This window comes from Diabrotica undecimpunctata, chromosome 6 (genome assembly GCF_040954645.1).
Source record: "Diabrotica undecimpunctata isolate CICGRU chromosome 6, icDiaUnde3, whole genome shotgun sequence".
In the NCBI taxonomy this organism is placed as follows: Eukaryota; Metazoa; Arthropoda; class Insecta; order Coleoptera; family Chrysomelidae; genus Diabrotica; species Diabrotica undecimpunctata.
In genome coordinates, this window is record NC_092808.1 from 115,249,128 (window position 1) to 115,266,834 (window position 17,707).

General features: G+C 33.0%; 1 protein-coding gene across 2 annotated transcripts in view; it reads left to right on the plus strand.

Annotated features, from left to right (window-relative positions):
- The window catches only part of LOC140443773 (uncharacterized), a 34,766-nt gene continuing 17,059 nt past the window's right edge, over positions 1 to 17,707 (plus strand). For both annotated transcript variants that reach the window (XM_072535206.1, XM_072535207.1), the window contains exon 1: positions 1 to 640. In XM_072535206.1, the coding sequence (XP_072391307.1) occupies positions 502 to 640 (139 nt within the window). In that variant the 5' untranslated portion in view covers positions 1 to 501. The remainder of the gene's footprint in view (positions 641 to 17,707) is intronic.

The window sequence follows — 17,707 nt, forward strand, 5'->3', positions numbered from 1 at the left end:
TACCCGTCAACTCTAGGTTTGATTCAGAGTTCAGATCAGTGTACATATTTTGATTCTAGATTATCATAGATAAATAATTATAGTACATACACACACAGATTTTAAACGCAAAACATTTTAGCTGAAAAAAACGGGCAATGATTAGTTTAGAGCACTCAACATAACCAACAAAATCATTGCCCAAAAAAACATAGAAGTTAACATTAAGCTCTCAATAAAAGCCACTTTACATTAATAATTAACTGAAGTGGTATCAATTGATATAAATTTGTGGTTTGGAACTTTTTATGCAACTAGTATCATAGTTTTGTTTGTTATATTGTGTAAAAATCCTTTGGATTGTTGCTGTTTGCTGACACTTCCCAGGCTAAAATTTCGAGACTAGCTTAGAAGAGGAACTAGCCTAGATATAAGTGTGACAAACTGTAAACTGGCAATTGCTCTTTGGAGGCCCGGCCCCGAACATAGTGTAAATATTTTCTTTTCCGGAATTTAATAATTATGGAAGTTAAAATTGAAGTTAAGGAGGAGTTTGATGAATATGACCAAAGATACGTCGCCAGTCAGCTATCCACAGAATTAGATCTCACAGAATTGAAGGATGAATCAGACAAATATTCACTTGAGACAGGAAATAAAAGTAAGTCCAAAAAAATGTTGTACAATCACCACAATTCGAATTCACTTAATACAGAAGGTTTCTCATTTATCCTACATTAGACCTATCTCTGATAATAATAATATCTTAAAATTTGTAATTCCCTACAGTTCATTTAAATTACATATTCCCAATGATAAACAATGGCATGTGAAATAAAATAAAATAAAATATTCACTAACCAAGATATACATAACAAAGTATTTTGCCTAAAATATCATCATCATAAGTTTTTCAAAATATAAAAACATACCATTTAACTTATTTAGAGTCTAAGCAGCTACATGTGCAACTTTCTTCGTCTGAATTTAGTATTATTAATTTGATATTGCTCTCTATTATGTAGTCCAACTACATGGTATTTATGCCATGTAGTTAAAGTAATATTATTTATTGCATCATAAAAAGTATTTTTGATGTCCGCAAATTTAAAAGTATTTTTTTGACACATGTCTCATATCAGCCAATATAGTTCCCTATATAAGTGTGTTATCTACTTCATGGTTTATATTCACATCTAAAATGTTGGTATTATCCTGTTATGGGTAAGACACTTTTGACAGAAGCTGGAAGAGGAACCCACTAACAACAGAACTAAAGTACCCAAAATAAAGAATTTGTGGAACCCCCTCAGTCGAAGTGAAAATAAAAAAAAAACTAAAAAACCACAAATCCCCAGGCAGGGATGTCATCCCAGCAGAGTTATTTCTGATGGGCAAATGCATGAAAAATGGAGCTTAGGCTTAATCTATTACACAAAAAGGGGAGCCAACTAGAATGCAATGATTACAGTGGAATAACTCGCCTAAATACAGTATACAAGATATTTTCAAACATCTTGCATGAGTAATTGAAGTATTCTTAGGAGAGTATTAGTAGTATATATATATATATATATATATATATATATATATATATATATATATATATATATATATATATATATATGTGTGTGTGTGTGTGTGTGTGTGTGTGTACCATTGTTTTTCGATTTTAAAGTGGCCTGACATTTGTTGTAGTGTCATAAGGCCAAGTTTTTACATGCTATGAATGAGTTAGGAATTCAAAAACAACTCACATGCATGATAAATGTGGCGATGGCATGTCAGCTTTTTAACATAGCTTGCGAGAAAGTTGTATGAGAAGCTAGTTTAGACAGCAAGGCAACTATATTTAATAGATCAGTCCAAATTCTAGCATATGCTGTTGATGTGTACATTATAACAAGAACCAGGGTGAAGACTAACACAAGCACAGGAGCCAGAAATGTTGACAGATAGAATTGTCAATGACCAAAACTTGGAAGTGGTCAAAGAGTTGATATATTTAGGGACATCAGCTAACTCCAATAATAACACATCAGGAGTAGAAACTCAAGTTATAATTTCAAATAGGTGTTATCATGGTTTATCAAAGTACTTAATTAACAAATGTGTCTCACAAAACTCATTTTGATAGTCTGATACAGTGATAGTCCCCATTCTCACATATGGATCAGAGGCATGGACCCTAGAATCCTAGATAAAACTTTGAACTACAGAATATCTACAAGAATAAGTTTGGTGGAAACAATATTGCCACTAAATTCAAGCCAAACCATCTGCAGTGGTTAGAACATGTAGCCTAGGCCCTGGAATCAAATATGATAAAAAAGGTTTTAACAGAGCAACTGGTAGAAATGAGAAGATGAGGTAGACCAAAGTTGAGGTGTATAGACACAGAATTCTGAGAAGATCAGTGTTGCCAACTTTAAAATGCAAGCAAGGGAAAGGGCAGAATGTTGCAAAAAGCTTGGGAAGGTTGAAACCCTTTAAGAGCGTAGGCGCAAAATTTCGGGACAATGCTTTTTAAATGCAATTATTTTTTTCGAATCCTGAGAAAACTAACAAATATTTTTGAAAAAATTAAACGCAGAATGAAAGATTACATTATTACCGAGGGCCGAAAGTCCCTTAGAATAAACAAAAAGTTTTTTTGAATGAGATATTTGAAATTAAAAATCACACTAAATTTTCTCTTTTTTTTTTCACCCTGTAACTTATTAAAATAAACATTATAGAAGTTTTCAGGGACTTTCGGCCCTCAGTAATGTAGTCTTTCATTCTGCGTTTAAATTTTTCATAAATACCTATTAGTTTTTTCAGGATTCGAAAAAAAAAAATGAATGCATTTAAAAAGCATTGGCCCGAAATTTTGCACCTACGCTCTTAAGGGCTGTTGCACTGTGGTGATGATCTACTTTGTGTTTTACATTCACATCTAAAATGTTGGTCACTATCATCTTTGATATATTCTCTTTTTCTGTTTGTTAAATTTTTGACAAAATTTTGAATATCATTACCTCATCTATTTATAAATACTATATCATGAAAAGCTATAAAATGTGTACACAAAGAGCAGATAATATTCGTTTAGAAAACCACATAAGAATTTGATTTTTAACTATAAGGTATTTATAAATGGCATGCCTTTTTAAATTCTAACCACAGCAGTAAATATTTTTAAATGAAACATCCTTTTATGGAGGCAAATGTGGTTTAATGTTGATAATAAATTTCAGTTAATCTCAACTTTTTTAAAAAGAATCATTTTCATCATCATTAGAGCCCTAATTGAGCCTAGACCTTTCTAAAAATATTTCTTTATTTAGATGTATTGTTTTTACTATGTTGCCACTTTGCAACACCAATTTTTCTGGTAACCTTATCCATACCATCTGTTCATCTTAACTTTGATGTACCACATTGTCTCATTAGGTTTTGTCAATAGAGTATGTCTTACAGAGGCTGAGTAGATTCATTTTTCTCTCAAATATTGTCTGTTTTGATATATATTAGCAAGCACCTAGGACACAGATTCATACATTAGAACTGTGAGCATTAAGGTTTTGTATTGCTTTATTTTTGTTCTTGTTAGAAAATAGACTTTAAGGTGTTTGATAAGTTTCTAATGAAATCTCTTTGCAAGTGTTATTCTTAAGTTAGATACTGTTTTGTCTATAATCGTTTTCATCGTTCGTGTAAAAACACTTGCAATAAGTTGTTTCATCTGTCTTTCCTTGTCTAAGCTCGATTCGTTTACCTCCTCCAGTGGCGGAGCAAAATGTGGCATGTCAAACGAAATAATAGTTATAAAAGAAAATTATAAATTATTTTTCATTAAATTTCTAATAACGGAATATACATATAAATTGCGTATAAAAGTATTTTTCTAGCTTGCAGTACAATAGGACAGGATATAACGAAAAGTACATTTTAAAAGGATTTTGAAATATACCCAAAAAAGTGTTAATTATTTAACCCACTTTAATTAAAAAATGATACAGATTTTTTAAGTTTTAAGCACTGTAGCGAATTCTGAACTGTTACAACGTACTGACCTTGATTAATTAGCTAATCAGTCAGCGTCTTCACTGGAACTGTCTTCATCATTGGAATCTTCCGCCAAATCGATGATAATCCTACTTTCATTTTCATCATATGTGACCATTTTTGCCCAGTCGTCCTGAATTAATTTTTCAGTATGGTTAACACAACTCGCCCACACTGCAGGTGTTGCCTCAGCTAATCCATCGCCCCAAACTTTTTTCACTGTTTCATCTCCACGTCCATGTTCTCCAATATGACGATCATAGTATTGTTTAGAAATGCCCCAGACCAACTCAATCGGATTATATTGACAGTGATATGGAGGCAATCTCAAAACCTGATGCCCATGTTCTTGGAGTAGCTCGTCTATAACGTACCTGGTATTTTGTGGTTTATTCTGGCGACAAAGACTCAATAGCTCTGTCTTGTCCGAATCGTCGTCAAAAATTATTTTTTTCGCTCGTAACCATTCTTGTAAGTCCAATTTTTTCCAACTGGCATTCGGTAACTTTTCTATTAAAGAGCTATGGTATGAGGCATTATCCATAATAATTAGAGATGGTTCCTCCAACATTGGTATCAGCTTTTCGGAGACCCACTTTTTAAAAGACTCTTTATCCATAGAATCATGATAGTTTGCACTCTTCGATTTCGTAGAAAACAGTAATCCAGCATCTTTAACAAATCCTTGCCTACTTCCTGCATGTAAAACAACAAAGCGTTAACCTGTATTTTCGTGTCCTTTTCTGATGCTTTTCACACAGTCATCTTGCCAAGTACGTTTATATGCCCCTTTTAGGAATATCCATGTTTCATCTAAAAAACCGAATTGAAGTGGGCTTGGACTTAAAAAATTTCTCATATAATGCCTCAAAAAATACAGTCGTTTGGAGACAATACATGGTTTCTCACATAGCACTCGTCTACTATTTTCTAGTTTGTATGAAAACCCACAATTTTTCATAAGACGCCACAAACTTGTATCAGAACCGTCATAGAGATGCTTGTTTCTTAGTTGTGTATTTAGAACTTTAATTGTAACGTGCTCTCCTTTTGCTTTCATGCCATACAGTACATTTCTAATCTCTCCTTTTATAGTATCGCTGACATCATTAGTCTTTTTTTTTGTACATTACGTGACTCTCCTGGTGTAGTAAGAGCTGCCCCTGTGTTGTATTCACTCTTTATTCTTGTCACTGTGCGAAGACTGATTTTCAAAGCGTCCGCTACTCGTTCATGTACCGATGCTAACGAAAGCAAAGGTCCGTTGTTTTCTTTTTTAAAATACTCCAATAAATGAACTACACATTGTCGCATTTCTCCTGTTATCGTTTTTCCCGGCATTTTTTTTATTAAATAGAACAATAAGTTATTCACAACAAAAAATAATAAGTAAAACTGTTCGGAACAAATTCCAACAATGACTGACTAAAATCGACTAAAACAACATAAAATATCAATGGTAATTGCTACAATTATAAACCTATTAGCCAGCTCATTCAAGAACAATGCCACAAGTCATTATTGCAATGGGTATCGGAAGAGAGAGAGTTAATTTATAATAAACTGGAATTTTTAAAGTGTCGAGAGTATTATTTTATGTAATGGAATTCCACACAGTAAGAGCTCAAACTATTAATTAATTAAAAACTGTTTACTTATAAAAACTATTTCATCAGCTACTTCAAACCTGCAAAGATCAGGGTAACATGTTAAAAAATAAACACGTCACTGCCAGCTATCTGTATTCGTAAAGAGGCCGAACTTATCACCGACACCGTATCGGCCAAACGCATCGGTGTTATTGCTACAATACTGGGAGACGTGAGTGGTCTCTTCATTCCCTTCTCATCTGTGTATCAGAGAGAGACGAATATTAAAAATTCCGTAGTAGCTTATTTCAGGCACACGCCAAGAACGATGAAAACGAGTTTACCATCCTTTTAATGTAAGAGAACTGTTATTCCATTTCAAAATTATAGTTACCAATGTTAAAGTTTTGTCTTATGTTTTTGATTATGTAGTCTGTCTCTGTCATGCCATGAGCTTGATTTTGAATTTTTTGACCACTAGACTTGTATTATCCACTGCATTAGTGAACATCTTGGAGTTATAGATTGTGCATCCAAAAAGGTCCATGTCATCTGCATAAGCCAATATCTGGATAGATTTATCAAATGTTGTACCTTAATTGCTAAGTTCTGCATTTCTTATAACTTTCTCTAGCACAATATTAAAAAGTAGGTACACTAGCACATCCCCCTGTGTTAGTCCTCTGTTGGTGTTGAATTTTTCAGAATGACTATTTGGGATTTTTTATGACCATTTTTATATGACTTTTGACATTGACATCATTGCCAATATTATTTTATTTGGGATTAAATAACAGTTGATTCTATTGAGAATTACATTTTATATTTGTTATAATGTTTTAATTTCCAATTAAGAAATCAATTTATATACTTACTTAAATAATAATGAATTTCTTTTAATTTGAAATTTAAGTTTTCTTGAAAATTATGTAGTTACTCATTCATGTTAAAGTCCAGTTAGAAGACTTGAGTGGCACAGTGAAGACAATGTTTAAGTACCTGAGGAAACAAGGTTTTGACGAAAACGCTAAATTCTAAACAAATGCTAAACTGCTATTGTTTTAGCATCAAATGCTAATAAACAATACCAATAAAAGAGGTCTGGTAGAAAGTGACTTGCTTTAAAAATTGTAAACAAGTAAATAAAGTACCTGTTCATTCAGAAACCACATTGTTGAAAGAATTCCACAATAAAATTACTCTAGCTTGGATTCAAAATGTCATTTTACAAAAAAATATTATAAAGAAATACTTCATTCTTCTCCAGGTATCGCCAATGTGCCATATTCCCTATTATACAACTTACCAGTAAAATAGAAAATTTCACTAGTGAACATATTCAGTAATATTAATATTACTCATAAGTTCATAATATCGATTAGAAAACCTGATAAAGCCAAAGCTGCTTTAAGTTCTTCTCAGTCAATATTACTGCTTTTATGTCTTTTAAAAATATTTGAAAGAATAGTTAAAAATAGATTTGAAAACTGGTTATAACATGATATGCATCCAATATGGTTGCTGCAAGTCTAAATCCACTGAAGATGCAACTGCAGTCTTGGTTTCATCTATCCAACTTAACTTTACAACAAATAAGTCCACAGCTGATATGATCATTGATGTTAACTTAGATGTTCTGTCCAAAAAAAAAATGTTACGAACGTTGTTTAGGTACATTGGAATACCTAACTCATTTGCTTTTTTGTTAGAATTAATTTTTATATGCAAACAGACTTACTTTTAAAAAATAGTAAAGGTTTAGAACATAGCATACTACACCATACAAAAATACTTCAATATGCTGATGATCAGGACTTCTGTGTCCAAAGTCAAACATAGGCCTCTCCTAATTTCTTCCAGTTCTGTAGGTCTTAAGCTTTTTCTGCATCCAATTCCCAGCAATTTTTTTGACGTGTTCTGTTCATTGTGTAGGTACCCATTCTTCTATCTGATCGTGGTCTCTACACCTTAATTTTTTCAGTCCACTGCCTGTCATTTATTCTGTCCACATGTCCCGCCCAGTTCCACTTCAGCCGTGCTTTGTGCTGTACATCTGTGATGCCTGTCTCTCTTTTTATTTCTGCATTTCTAACCCTATCTCTGAGAGTCAGTCCAAGTAGCGGGCGTTCCATTCTTCTTTGGGCTACTCTAAGTCTGGTTGATGTAGTCTGGGTTAAGGAAAGTGTTACGCCACTATAACTCATGTCTGAGTAGGGAGGAAATAGCGTAGGAGCAGAGGAGCACGGAGCACCTCCATACAGCTGTCCCTAATTTGCATACACCTGCCCTAATTTGCATACAGCTGTCCCTAATTTGCATACACCTGCCCTAATTTGCATACAGCTGTCCCTAATTTGCATACAACTGCCCTAATTTGCATACAGCTGTCCCTAATTTGAATGTGCTCCCTAATTATCATACACCTGCCCTAATTTGCATACACCTGTCCTTAATTTGAATGTGCTCCCTAATTTGCATACACCTGTCCATAATTTGCACACAGGTGCTGCTAATTTCCATACAGCTTTGCATGTGCTCGCTAATTTGCGTATACCTCCCACCCTAGATATGTGAACACATGTAAAGGGGTATAAGAAGTCTTGTATTGTGTGTGTTATTTAGTTTTTAACAATGAGTGGTAAAGTGCAGATGTCTAACGTGTTTTTTAGTGAACGTCGATTTTACTTAAACCCATCAAATACCAAATATGTGTCCATCTGTTTAGCCCACGAATTTAACTTTGAACCAAGTGTTATTATCAGTGGATACAAACATGATTGTGTCTTATTCAGTCAAACCGATTGGATCAAATTTTTATCCCATAAAAATGTGATCGATAATTTTATGGCGGGAAATCACCAACAACCAATTAAAGATGGAGATTTTCTGCTAGAATTCATGCAGCTTCCATGCATGTTAGTTGTAAAAATTATCAAAGGTGATTCACAGATCATGTTGGGTGCTAATTCAATAACATCAATATGGAAAATACTACCGCTTCTTAATTACCATTTAGAAACCCTAAAGAAGGAAGAATTTACCAACTCCTTAGAAATATTAAAGCTGGGGGTGGATTCCAACAACCCGATTGAATCCGGGGTTAAGATTATGGAGCCCATTAAGAATATAAATAAGACGACTTATGGTATAGCTTTAGAGTTACTCTATAGATACCCTGGACTATTCAATGGTCAAATTTAACGAAAATGTTCGTATTCACTACGTTGAAGCCAATTGTCCATGCAGAACCAGATACTGGGAATTCATGGTTGCTGACAGAATGAGGTTCCGACGTAGGATAGATGAAACTGCTAAAATTATTAATCCTGTACTAGATATAAGACATAGAAATAAAATACAATCATAAAAAGTTTTTTTATTTGTTTCACTAATATTAGGACAAATTTTGATAAGGAACTTTGTAATATATAGAACAAAAATAAAAAACATTTTTAAAAAATATATTTTAATTTATTACATTGTTTTAATTTATTACATTATTTTTGTTAATCCAAGAATTATGAGAACTATTCATTCCCATCCATTGTACATATACCTTGTTGCCTTTCCTCCTCAACACCTTCTCCACTAAATAAATATCAGGAAACCGGGTTTTTTGTAATTCTTCACTGTAAAAAGCACCTTGAATTTCTTCTTTTCGTGAATCTTCCAACAAATAAGTTACTGGATTGGTTTGCTTAACTTTTCTTATTCTAAAAATCTCATTTGTCCAGTTGGGCAAATAACCCTTAGTAAACAAACTCCTATGTTTTGAAATTCGGACGTAATCACCAACTTTTAATTTATGTTTCCTGGGATCAATGGTTTTAAGGTAATTATAGGCAGTTATATTCCCAGCATTTTTTTCATTGACTTGGCTAGGTGCGAAACCTGTAGTTAAATGTTTAGTATTATTGTATTTTTTTACAATATCAGAAAGATTGGTTACCCATTTATAAGACCCTTGTAAACTAAACTGCTTCCACAACATTGATTTTATGGTTCTTATTACTCTTTCCGCGATACTTGCCTTTAGATTGGAAAATGTACTATAGTGGTTAATATTATGTGATTTCATAAGAGAGTTAAAATTGGAATTGTAAAATTCAGTTCCCAAATCTGTTTAAAGGTTTTTTGGAAATGTTTTCATTTTATTCAAAATTTTTTCCATTGCTTTTGTTATCTCAATTCCCGTTTTTCGTTTAACAGGTTCTGCCCACACAAATTTGCTAAATGCATTTATAACAACAAGAATATATTGGTATCCCTTATTCACTTTGGCATAAGGAATCATTACGGCTAAATCTGCTTGAACCAAATCATTTAACCCTTTTATGATTACATGTCTTCTTCTATAATTTTTTCTCGCTGGTCTATGTATCTCTTCAATTACTTGACTTTTAGACATTTTTTTCTAAAGGACATTGGATAGTTATATGCACCAATACGTTGGGATGAGTGCCTAATTGAAATGAAATCTTATCACCTTTCTGAAAAGTTTTACCTATTAATTCATGGTATTTATACTGTACAGAATTTAATATTACTGGAGCGTCAAATGCATAATGTTGTATGCTCTCTATTTTTCCATTTACGGAGAAGACATAAGCTGTTCCACCATTTTCAAGAACGTAGTATTCTTTATTCAAATTTAATTTTTTTTTCTCCTCTTAGTGTTAAAACGAATTTACTGTAAAATGTAGAAGCGTCGCAAACAAAATATAGTTCACTCGGTCTTGATAAATTTTTACATGATTTTAAAAAATGGTTACCAAATTTACTTACAGGCATTTTGATAATTATATCTACACTTTCGTGTTTATATATCTTTTTCTAAAGGACACTGGAGAATAAAGTCTACAATTATTAAAGGTAAATTAGTTAACTTGAATTGAATTGTATCCTTTTTTATTTGAACACCAACCAATTCATTCAATTTATATGTTTTAGAATTAATACAACTAAACGGAAATGGAAAAGTGGTCTCCATGTTTTCCAAAATATAATAATTTTTATTAATTTTTAAATTTTCATGTCCTCTTATACGATAAAAACATTTGCTAAAAAAAGTTTCTGGATTAGCTGTAAAATATAAGGGTACCGAAATGTCATCACTACAAGTTTTTGACTCGGATAAAAAGTGAGTTCCGAAACGATTTATTGGCATTATTGTATTATTCCACCTTCTCGAAGTTCTTCAATTATAGATATAATTTCATTCACGTGTCCGTCGTTTCCCGCAGCTTGTGATGCGATTAATAACCTTAATCTATCTATTATTTCAATAAAATTATCAAAGTATTTATACTCCAATGGCTTCCCACTATATTTTCTGAAAAGTGCACCACCCCTTTTTTTATAATGTTTAGCTAAATTTCGGGTAACAGGTCCCTGCGCTAAATTTCCAGGAAGTGAACTTAAACGAACTCTAGATGGTTGTGGTCTCGTTTCCAAAGCTGGTTTAATAATAAAATTATATTTATCCTTTATTTTTGACGGAATACTTTTTATAGGTAAGTCAGGATTATTGTTTCTATATATCGCATTTGTTCTACGTAAAATATCAACACATTCATTAACATCTGTTTTTTTAAACGATACTGGATTCGTTTTAAATAAAAGCTCGTAGAGCCCTGGAGTTCCCTTGTATCTTATATTATTGATAATAAGATCCGCGCCATCAAAATCAATTAGAGAATTTCCAATAGAAAATTTTTCAGTTTCCAAATCATGGTAAACTCCTAAATCATGGTCAAAATTACCTTTTGTGTCTTCAATGTTAGCTTTAATATATTTCTTTGGTAAAGGTGATGTATAATTCTCATAAAATTGATTCATTATATCTGGATTTGTAATAATTTGATTAAATTCTCTAAGCGTATCCTCAAAATACCGATTAATATCCTCATCCGTGGTATTAGTTTGTCCTTCTGACTCAAAAGTTTCTTCTGGTTGTCTTTCCCTTGGAATAATAGATTCATCACCAAAGTTGGTAGGTGTTTTTGATCCCCCAGGAAGTACACTCGTATTTGGAGAAGAAAATGCTAAGCGATAATTGGATTTTCGCATTTTGTAGTCTTTTGGTGTACTCAACTTGATTGGTTTATCAAACGAATATTGTGGTTCTTGTTTAATAGACGGAACAGTTTCCAGTTTATGTAAAAGTTCATTAAGTGGTTGTGTAATAGGTTTATAATTTTTTTCTAAAGCAGATTGAGACTGAGCTATGTCATGTTTTAAACTAAGATACTTCTTCTTCAACGCTTGTCGTGATAAAAGCAGTTTTCGCGTAACTTTAGGATCCATTGTGTACTAGGAATGTTAGTTTAAAGCCTTATATACCTATCGAACCCATATCGATATCGACCCATTGATTTGGGAGAGTCTTTGTCAATGACAAGAAATCCATATCTGTCTTTCCAGCAGATTGAGCACAAATCTTTAAATTGTTGGAAAGTCATGTCTATATTAACGTGATCGTCAAAAATATGTTTTAAATTTGTAAAGTCTTTTTGGAAAACTACAAGTAAATTAGAATTATCTCTAATTAATAGTTTTGGAATAGCACTGTATGTTTGACATAAATAAAAGCAATCTATATTTTTATGTCTCCCATAACAAAAATACCTTTGTACAATTTTTTTGATCACACGATGGAATATCATCAAAAATAACTATTGAATTTTCTTTAATATCATCAGGAGATGGTACATTATTGGGATCATTATATCCTTCAAAGCCAATTTCTTTTATTGGCTCAACCAAGTTTCGCAAATATACATACTTTGGTTGATACAACGACTTGGAATATAAATATATATTCTCAAATCTTAGACCATTTGGATGCTCAATTAAAGACAATAATACATTCGTCTTGCCACAACCACTTGGTCCAACAACTAAAAACCTTCTGTTGCCACCAAAAAGATAACCATGTTTTACATGTTGTTCCTCTGTAACCTCATCATGGTTAGAAATAGGAAGAGAGAGTTTCTGCTTTTCAATCTTCATTAATAAAATGTTTTTAAAACTTTGGGGTATATATAGCCCATCTACTATATATATATATAAGTGAGACACCATGAAAAAAAAGATTCAAGGGCATATAAAAAGAAAAGGGCGTGGATTATTAAACAAAATTATAAATAAGCTTCCATTAGAACTCCATCTTCCAGGATATTCATATTGTGGACCAGGAACTCGTTTACAACAAAGATTAGAGCGGGGAGATAAGGGAATTAATAAACTAGACGAGGCTTGTAAACACCACGATATTGCATACTCTACAAGTACTGATTTATCAACCAGACACAAGGCGGATCAGATTTTAGAAAACAAAGCTTGGGATATTGTAAAATCTAAAGACACACCGTTTGGACAGAAGGCAGCTGCTTGGTTTGTTACAACAGCTATGAAAGGAAAGCGTAAGTTGGGAATGGGTCTTAGACGCAAAAAAGGTGGTTCTCTTCGTAAAAGAATAAATAAGAAAAAAAGGATCATTAAAACACCAAAGAAAGGTGGATTCCTTCTCCTACTTCTCCCACTGATCGGTGCTTTATCTGCTCTTGGGGGCCTTGGTACTACTATTTACAAGACCATTGGAGATGCGAAAGCTAATCGAATTAGTCTTGAAGAACAAAAACGCCATAATCTAGCCATGGAACAGAAAGGCAAAGGATTATATCTAAGACCTTATAAGGGCTATGGATTATACTTGAAGCCTTATTCAAAAAACTAAATCTTCCTCATCATGCTTTAACAAGTACTGATATAATAAAGCATGGTAAAGCTCTTTCTTTGTTTAGAGGTGTGTATATGAGAAATAATATGCCAAAAAAAAATTCATAAAAACGAGTGTGGTGTTATAAATTTAGATTCTAATCGTGGAGTCGGAACCCACTGGGTAGCTTACGCAAAATCTAAGTCTAACGTAATTTACTTTGATTCTTATGGAGACTTACCCCCTCCAAAAAGCATAATAAAGTATTTTTTCTTGTCTTGTTTTGTCTACCCCATGTTGATTATTTTCCGAATAATTAGATGTATCAAAGTAACGTAGATTTTTGTTCATATCATCATAAAAGTTTGGTGTTTGTACTTCTAGAATGAGCGAATCAGTATCTGTATAGAGAAGATTAGCATTATTGTGGTACTTGTTTTTTATATACCCGTAGAAGAAATCATAAATGTCTTAGATACATCCAGAATAGAAAAACCAATATATAAAGGTTTATCGTAAATAATTTTGGGTTTATTTAAATGAATTGCAACTAAATTTTCGCTGAATATTGATAATGAGTTAAATTCTGGTTTGGCAATTAAAGATTTTGCTCCAACCCTTCCCTTGCTATTTTCCCACTGAGAAACAAGACGTATATCCTTTCTTTTATATATTCCTTCCAGGCTTTTGCCGAATATAGCATTGACAAGAAGCTTAAAAAGATCACGCTCAAATTCATTTTTGGCGTTGTTTCGGAGAAAAGTATTCAGATCAATATATTTTTTTAACCAAAGTGATTGGGAGAATTCTAGTATTCTATGCACTCTTTCTAACTTTAATCCGTACTGTATACATTGTTTTAAATTTCTATAATGTATGACATATTTTTTTTTATCGTATAAATTAGGAATCAGTTTTTTGTATTTACTTTTAGGTGGTACTATTGACTCGGGGCAAAATGGTAAGTCGTTATGCTGATCATGCATATTGGGTGGATAATGCAAGTCTACTTCCAACACATACCCCTTTTCACCATCATCATCAATATTAAAAACATTAAATTGGTCAATTTCTTGTTCATTTAACCATCTAAAATTTCCCCAAGGAAGAGGTTGGCTCATGGCGGCACCGTAGAGATTAGTGGCATCTAGATACATTATGTACGTTTCCGGTTTTGTTGGATCGAAATTACTTAAAAATCTGTTGTTTGCAATACCCATACGTTTCGTACAGGTAGCCACGCCTCCTCTGATCCCTTTTTTGAAAAAGTGTACCATATCAACATCCGTTAAAAGCTGAAGCTCGATATCGGTATATTTTAACATAGCATCCCATGTTAGAGATGGGGCTGTAACATAATGTGCAGGATCCAATTTGTACTCTTTGAGACATACCTTTCTAAAATTTTCAAATATGTCAGCTAGTAGAAGTACATCTGATTTTAAATACAGCATTCCATAATCCCCCATAGATTGGCAGTTAAAATGATCCCAGACCTCCTGTGCTCTGTTATAATCTTCTGTAGTTATATGTTCTCCCCTTAAATTATCATAAAATTTTTCTTTAGATGGTAGATGTTTCTCTTCTAATTTGATATAACTATCAATATATGTATATGGAAATACACCTTTACGGCGCATTAAACCGAACTCTTTTTCACCTGGGAAATATTTCCTTATTTCATTGCATTGACTAGACTCTAATGTTTGGCTTAATTTATCTAAAGACTTTGCTAAAAATTTAAATGAATCTACAAACCTCAATTTTAAATAAACATTATGTTTTTTTGAATCATCACTCTTGTGTACTAGAACAGATTTTGAAAATGTAATATACTTTTCTTTAGTTTGCGCAATAGCTGATAAATACTCCCCATTAGTTGTTAATTCCTTAATAAACATGTGGCAATCGTAATTTGTTAAATTATAAAATAGAATTGGAATAAAATTAGGTACCTTAAAATTTAAGTTGCAGGAATTGTGTGCTGCACCTCTGTATAATCCTGTAAGATGATCATGATCTTGAACTCTTTTGTCGAACGAGGAAAACGATTTCTGGCAAATGGAGCATTTGATGGCATTCTGAAAATTCTTGTTTTCTTCTCTAGTCAAAGACACCATTGGTTTGATATGCTTTAAATGATTCTGGTATAAATTAATAGCTAAAGCATCTAACTTTTGAACAAACACTTTAGCAGCGTCCTCACCCTGATATGTTTCCAATCTTGATAAACTATCATCAAAAAAACACTTGAGGTAGAAACAAAATGAATAAGGCTGGTGTTCTGCAACTTTGATTGTGTAGGATTGTCCATCTGATGGATCACAATGATGTATTGGCTTAAGAATCGACTCAAAGTCAGCATAAATTACAAACGGGTGTTGGCTTGTCTTTTCAATATTGATAAATTTTAGAATATTGGATGGAAGAGTTTCACCACACTTGTTAACTCTCAATTCACTGGTTGGGAGTATTGTAGAGATGTGTAAACAATCATTTTCTTGGTGATTTTTCAGCTTTTCAAGGGTTGAAAAAGTTTGAAGACACCCATCACAGAAATATTGTTTTCCGTCATATTTTGTCTTTTGAGTTTTTACTAAGCGATACAAGTCTGTCATGAGACAATAATGGCTCTGATTATTGTCACTTATTAATAAAAGATTAACATGTGTAAGTTTACGTTGTTGAGTATAGTGAAGTGGTCCTACAACTTCATATTGCATCTTGTTTTCTTTAAAATATGATTGAAGACCGTAAACGTTAACTGATATATTGTTTAAAATCTCAAACTTGTTAATGTCCTTTAACTTAACCGGGAACCCGATACCATCAAAATTTAGAAGTGTGTCACAAGGAGGATATGACTCTGGTTTTGTTGGATCACCATTAGCAGGAAATATAGCAGCCATCACACAATAAGCAAAACACATGCTATCTTTGTTTTGAATATTTAAAATTGCACCTTTTCTTTTAATCTGCGATTGAAGATTAATATATGCTGATGCAGAAACAGTACTGAATTTGTTAATGTTGACATCTAGGAATAGAATTCCCTGAAGTGCCCAGTTGGAATCTTTCTCCTGGAACTCTGATGCTTGTGTCATTATCGCTTCAGCAAAGTCATCATACATGTCGGATATGTGACTACTCAAAGTGAAGATTTTATTAGATGTATTCATTGACTTAATATCTGACATCTCATTCTCGGGTTTGTAAAACATCGCAAACAGTTCACAGTTAACTTTAAGAGCCGTGTGTTGAAGAAGATAGTCACTAAGAATTTTTATTACTTTTGGTTTAACCTCATTCATGAAGCCGGAATAGGAAATTTTGTTAGATTTACTCATAAATCGGTATGATGCTATTCTATTTTTAAATGCATGTGTTAGTTTAGTAACACCATTCTCAAGCACTTCAACACCTATTGGTCTTAGTCTCTTTCTCGGAATCGGGCAAGCGGCGTAACACGAACTAACTTCATGACGTTGTAAATTAGAACCTCGTGTGAAAGTCTTTCCACATTTGTTACAGATAAACACACGCGAGTGACTCTTATTACATACAGTCATATGTCTACGAAGGTTATAAGACCGCGAAAAAGTTTTACCGCACGTACACTGATTCATCTTATATGTTTAAACATCTAGAATGATTCACCCAAGCTTAAATACCCTTTTTTACCCCTACTTCTGCGCTATAGCCTCTATGTGGGTGCGCAGATGTTTTGCTTTCCACCTTTCTTTATATAAATAACACAAATGAAAAGCTGCGACTATGTGACCCGTATATTTGCAAATTATATTGTAAGGGCTGATATACAGACCCGTATGTATGTAAATTATCATGTGGCGGCAACTGTATGTAAATTACACCTGCAAACTAGTGATAGGTGAATGTAAATCAGGAAGCAGATGTTTGACAGGTAAACGACAGTTATATGCTAACCCTTTGTGTATGGGGATAGGTTAAAAACACAAGTTCCCCACTTATAATAGATATAGGAGAGGTGCTCCTCGGCTTTATAAAATAAAATAAGACACTTATTCGGTCAGTTAAACTTTTACCATAGCAGACAGAGAAATCATGGAACAAGACGATTTAAGTAGTGAGGCATCAACAATTGATCTTGACGAAATAATTGACAGTGAATTTTTAGAAGTAGATAATTCCGAAATTGACGAAAAAATTGTTAATATTAGTGATATTGATAATAGATGGTTTTTAGTTAATCAACAAAGTTACCCTATATGCGTTACAGAACACTATTACATTTTGGACAATACTCCACTGTGCATATCTTGTTTTTTTAGTGTATTGCAAGGACTACCAAGCGAAGTCCCATCTGCCCATGTGAGCCGCCATGTTAGTG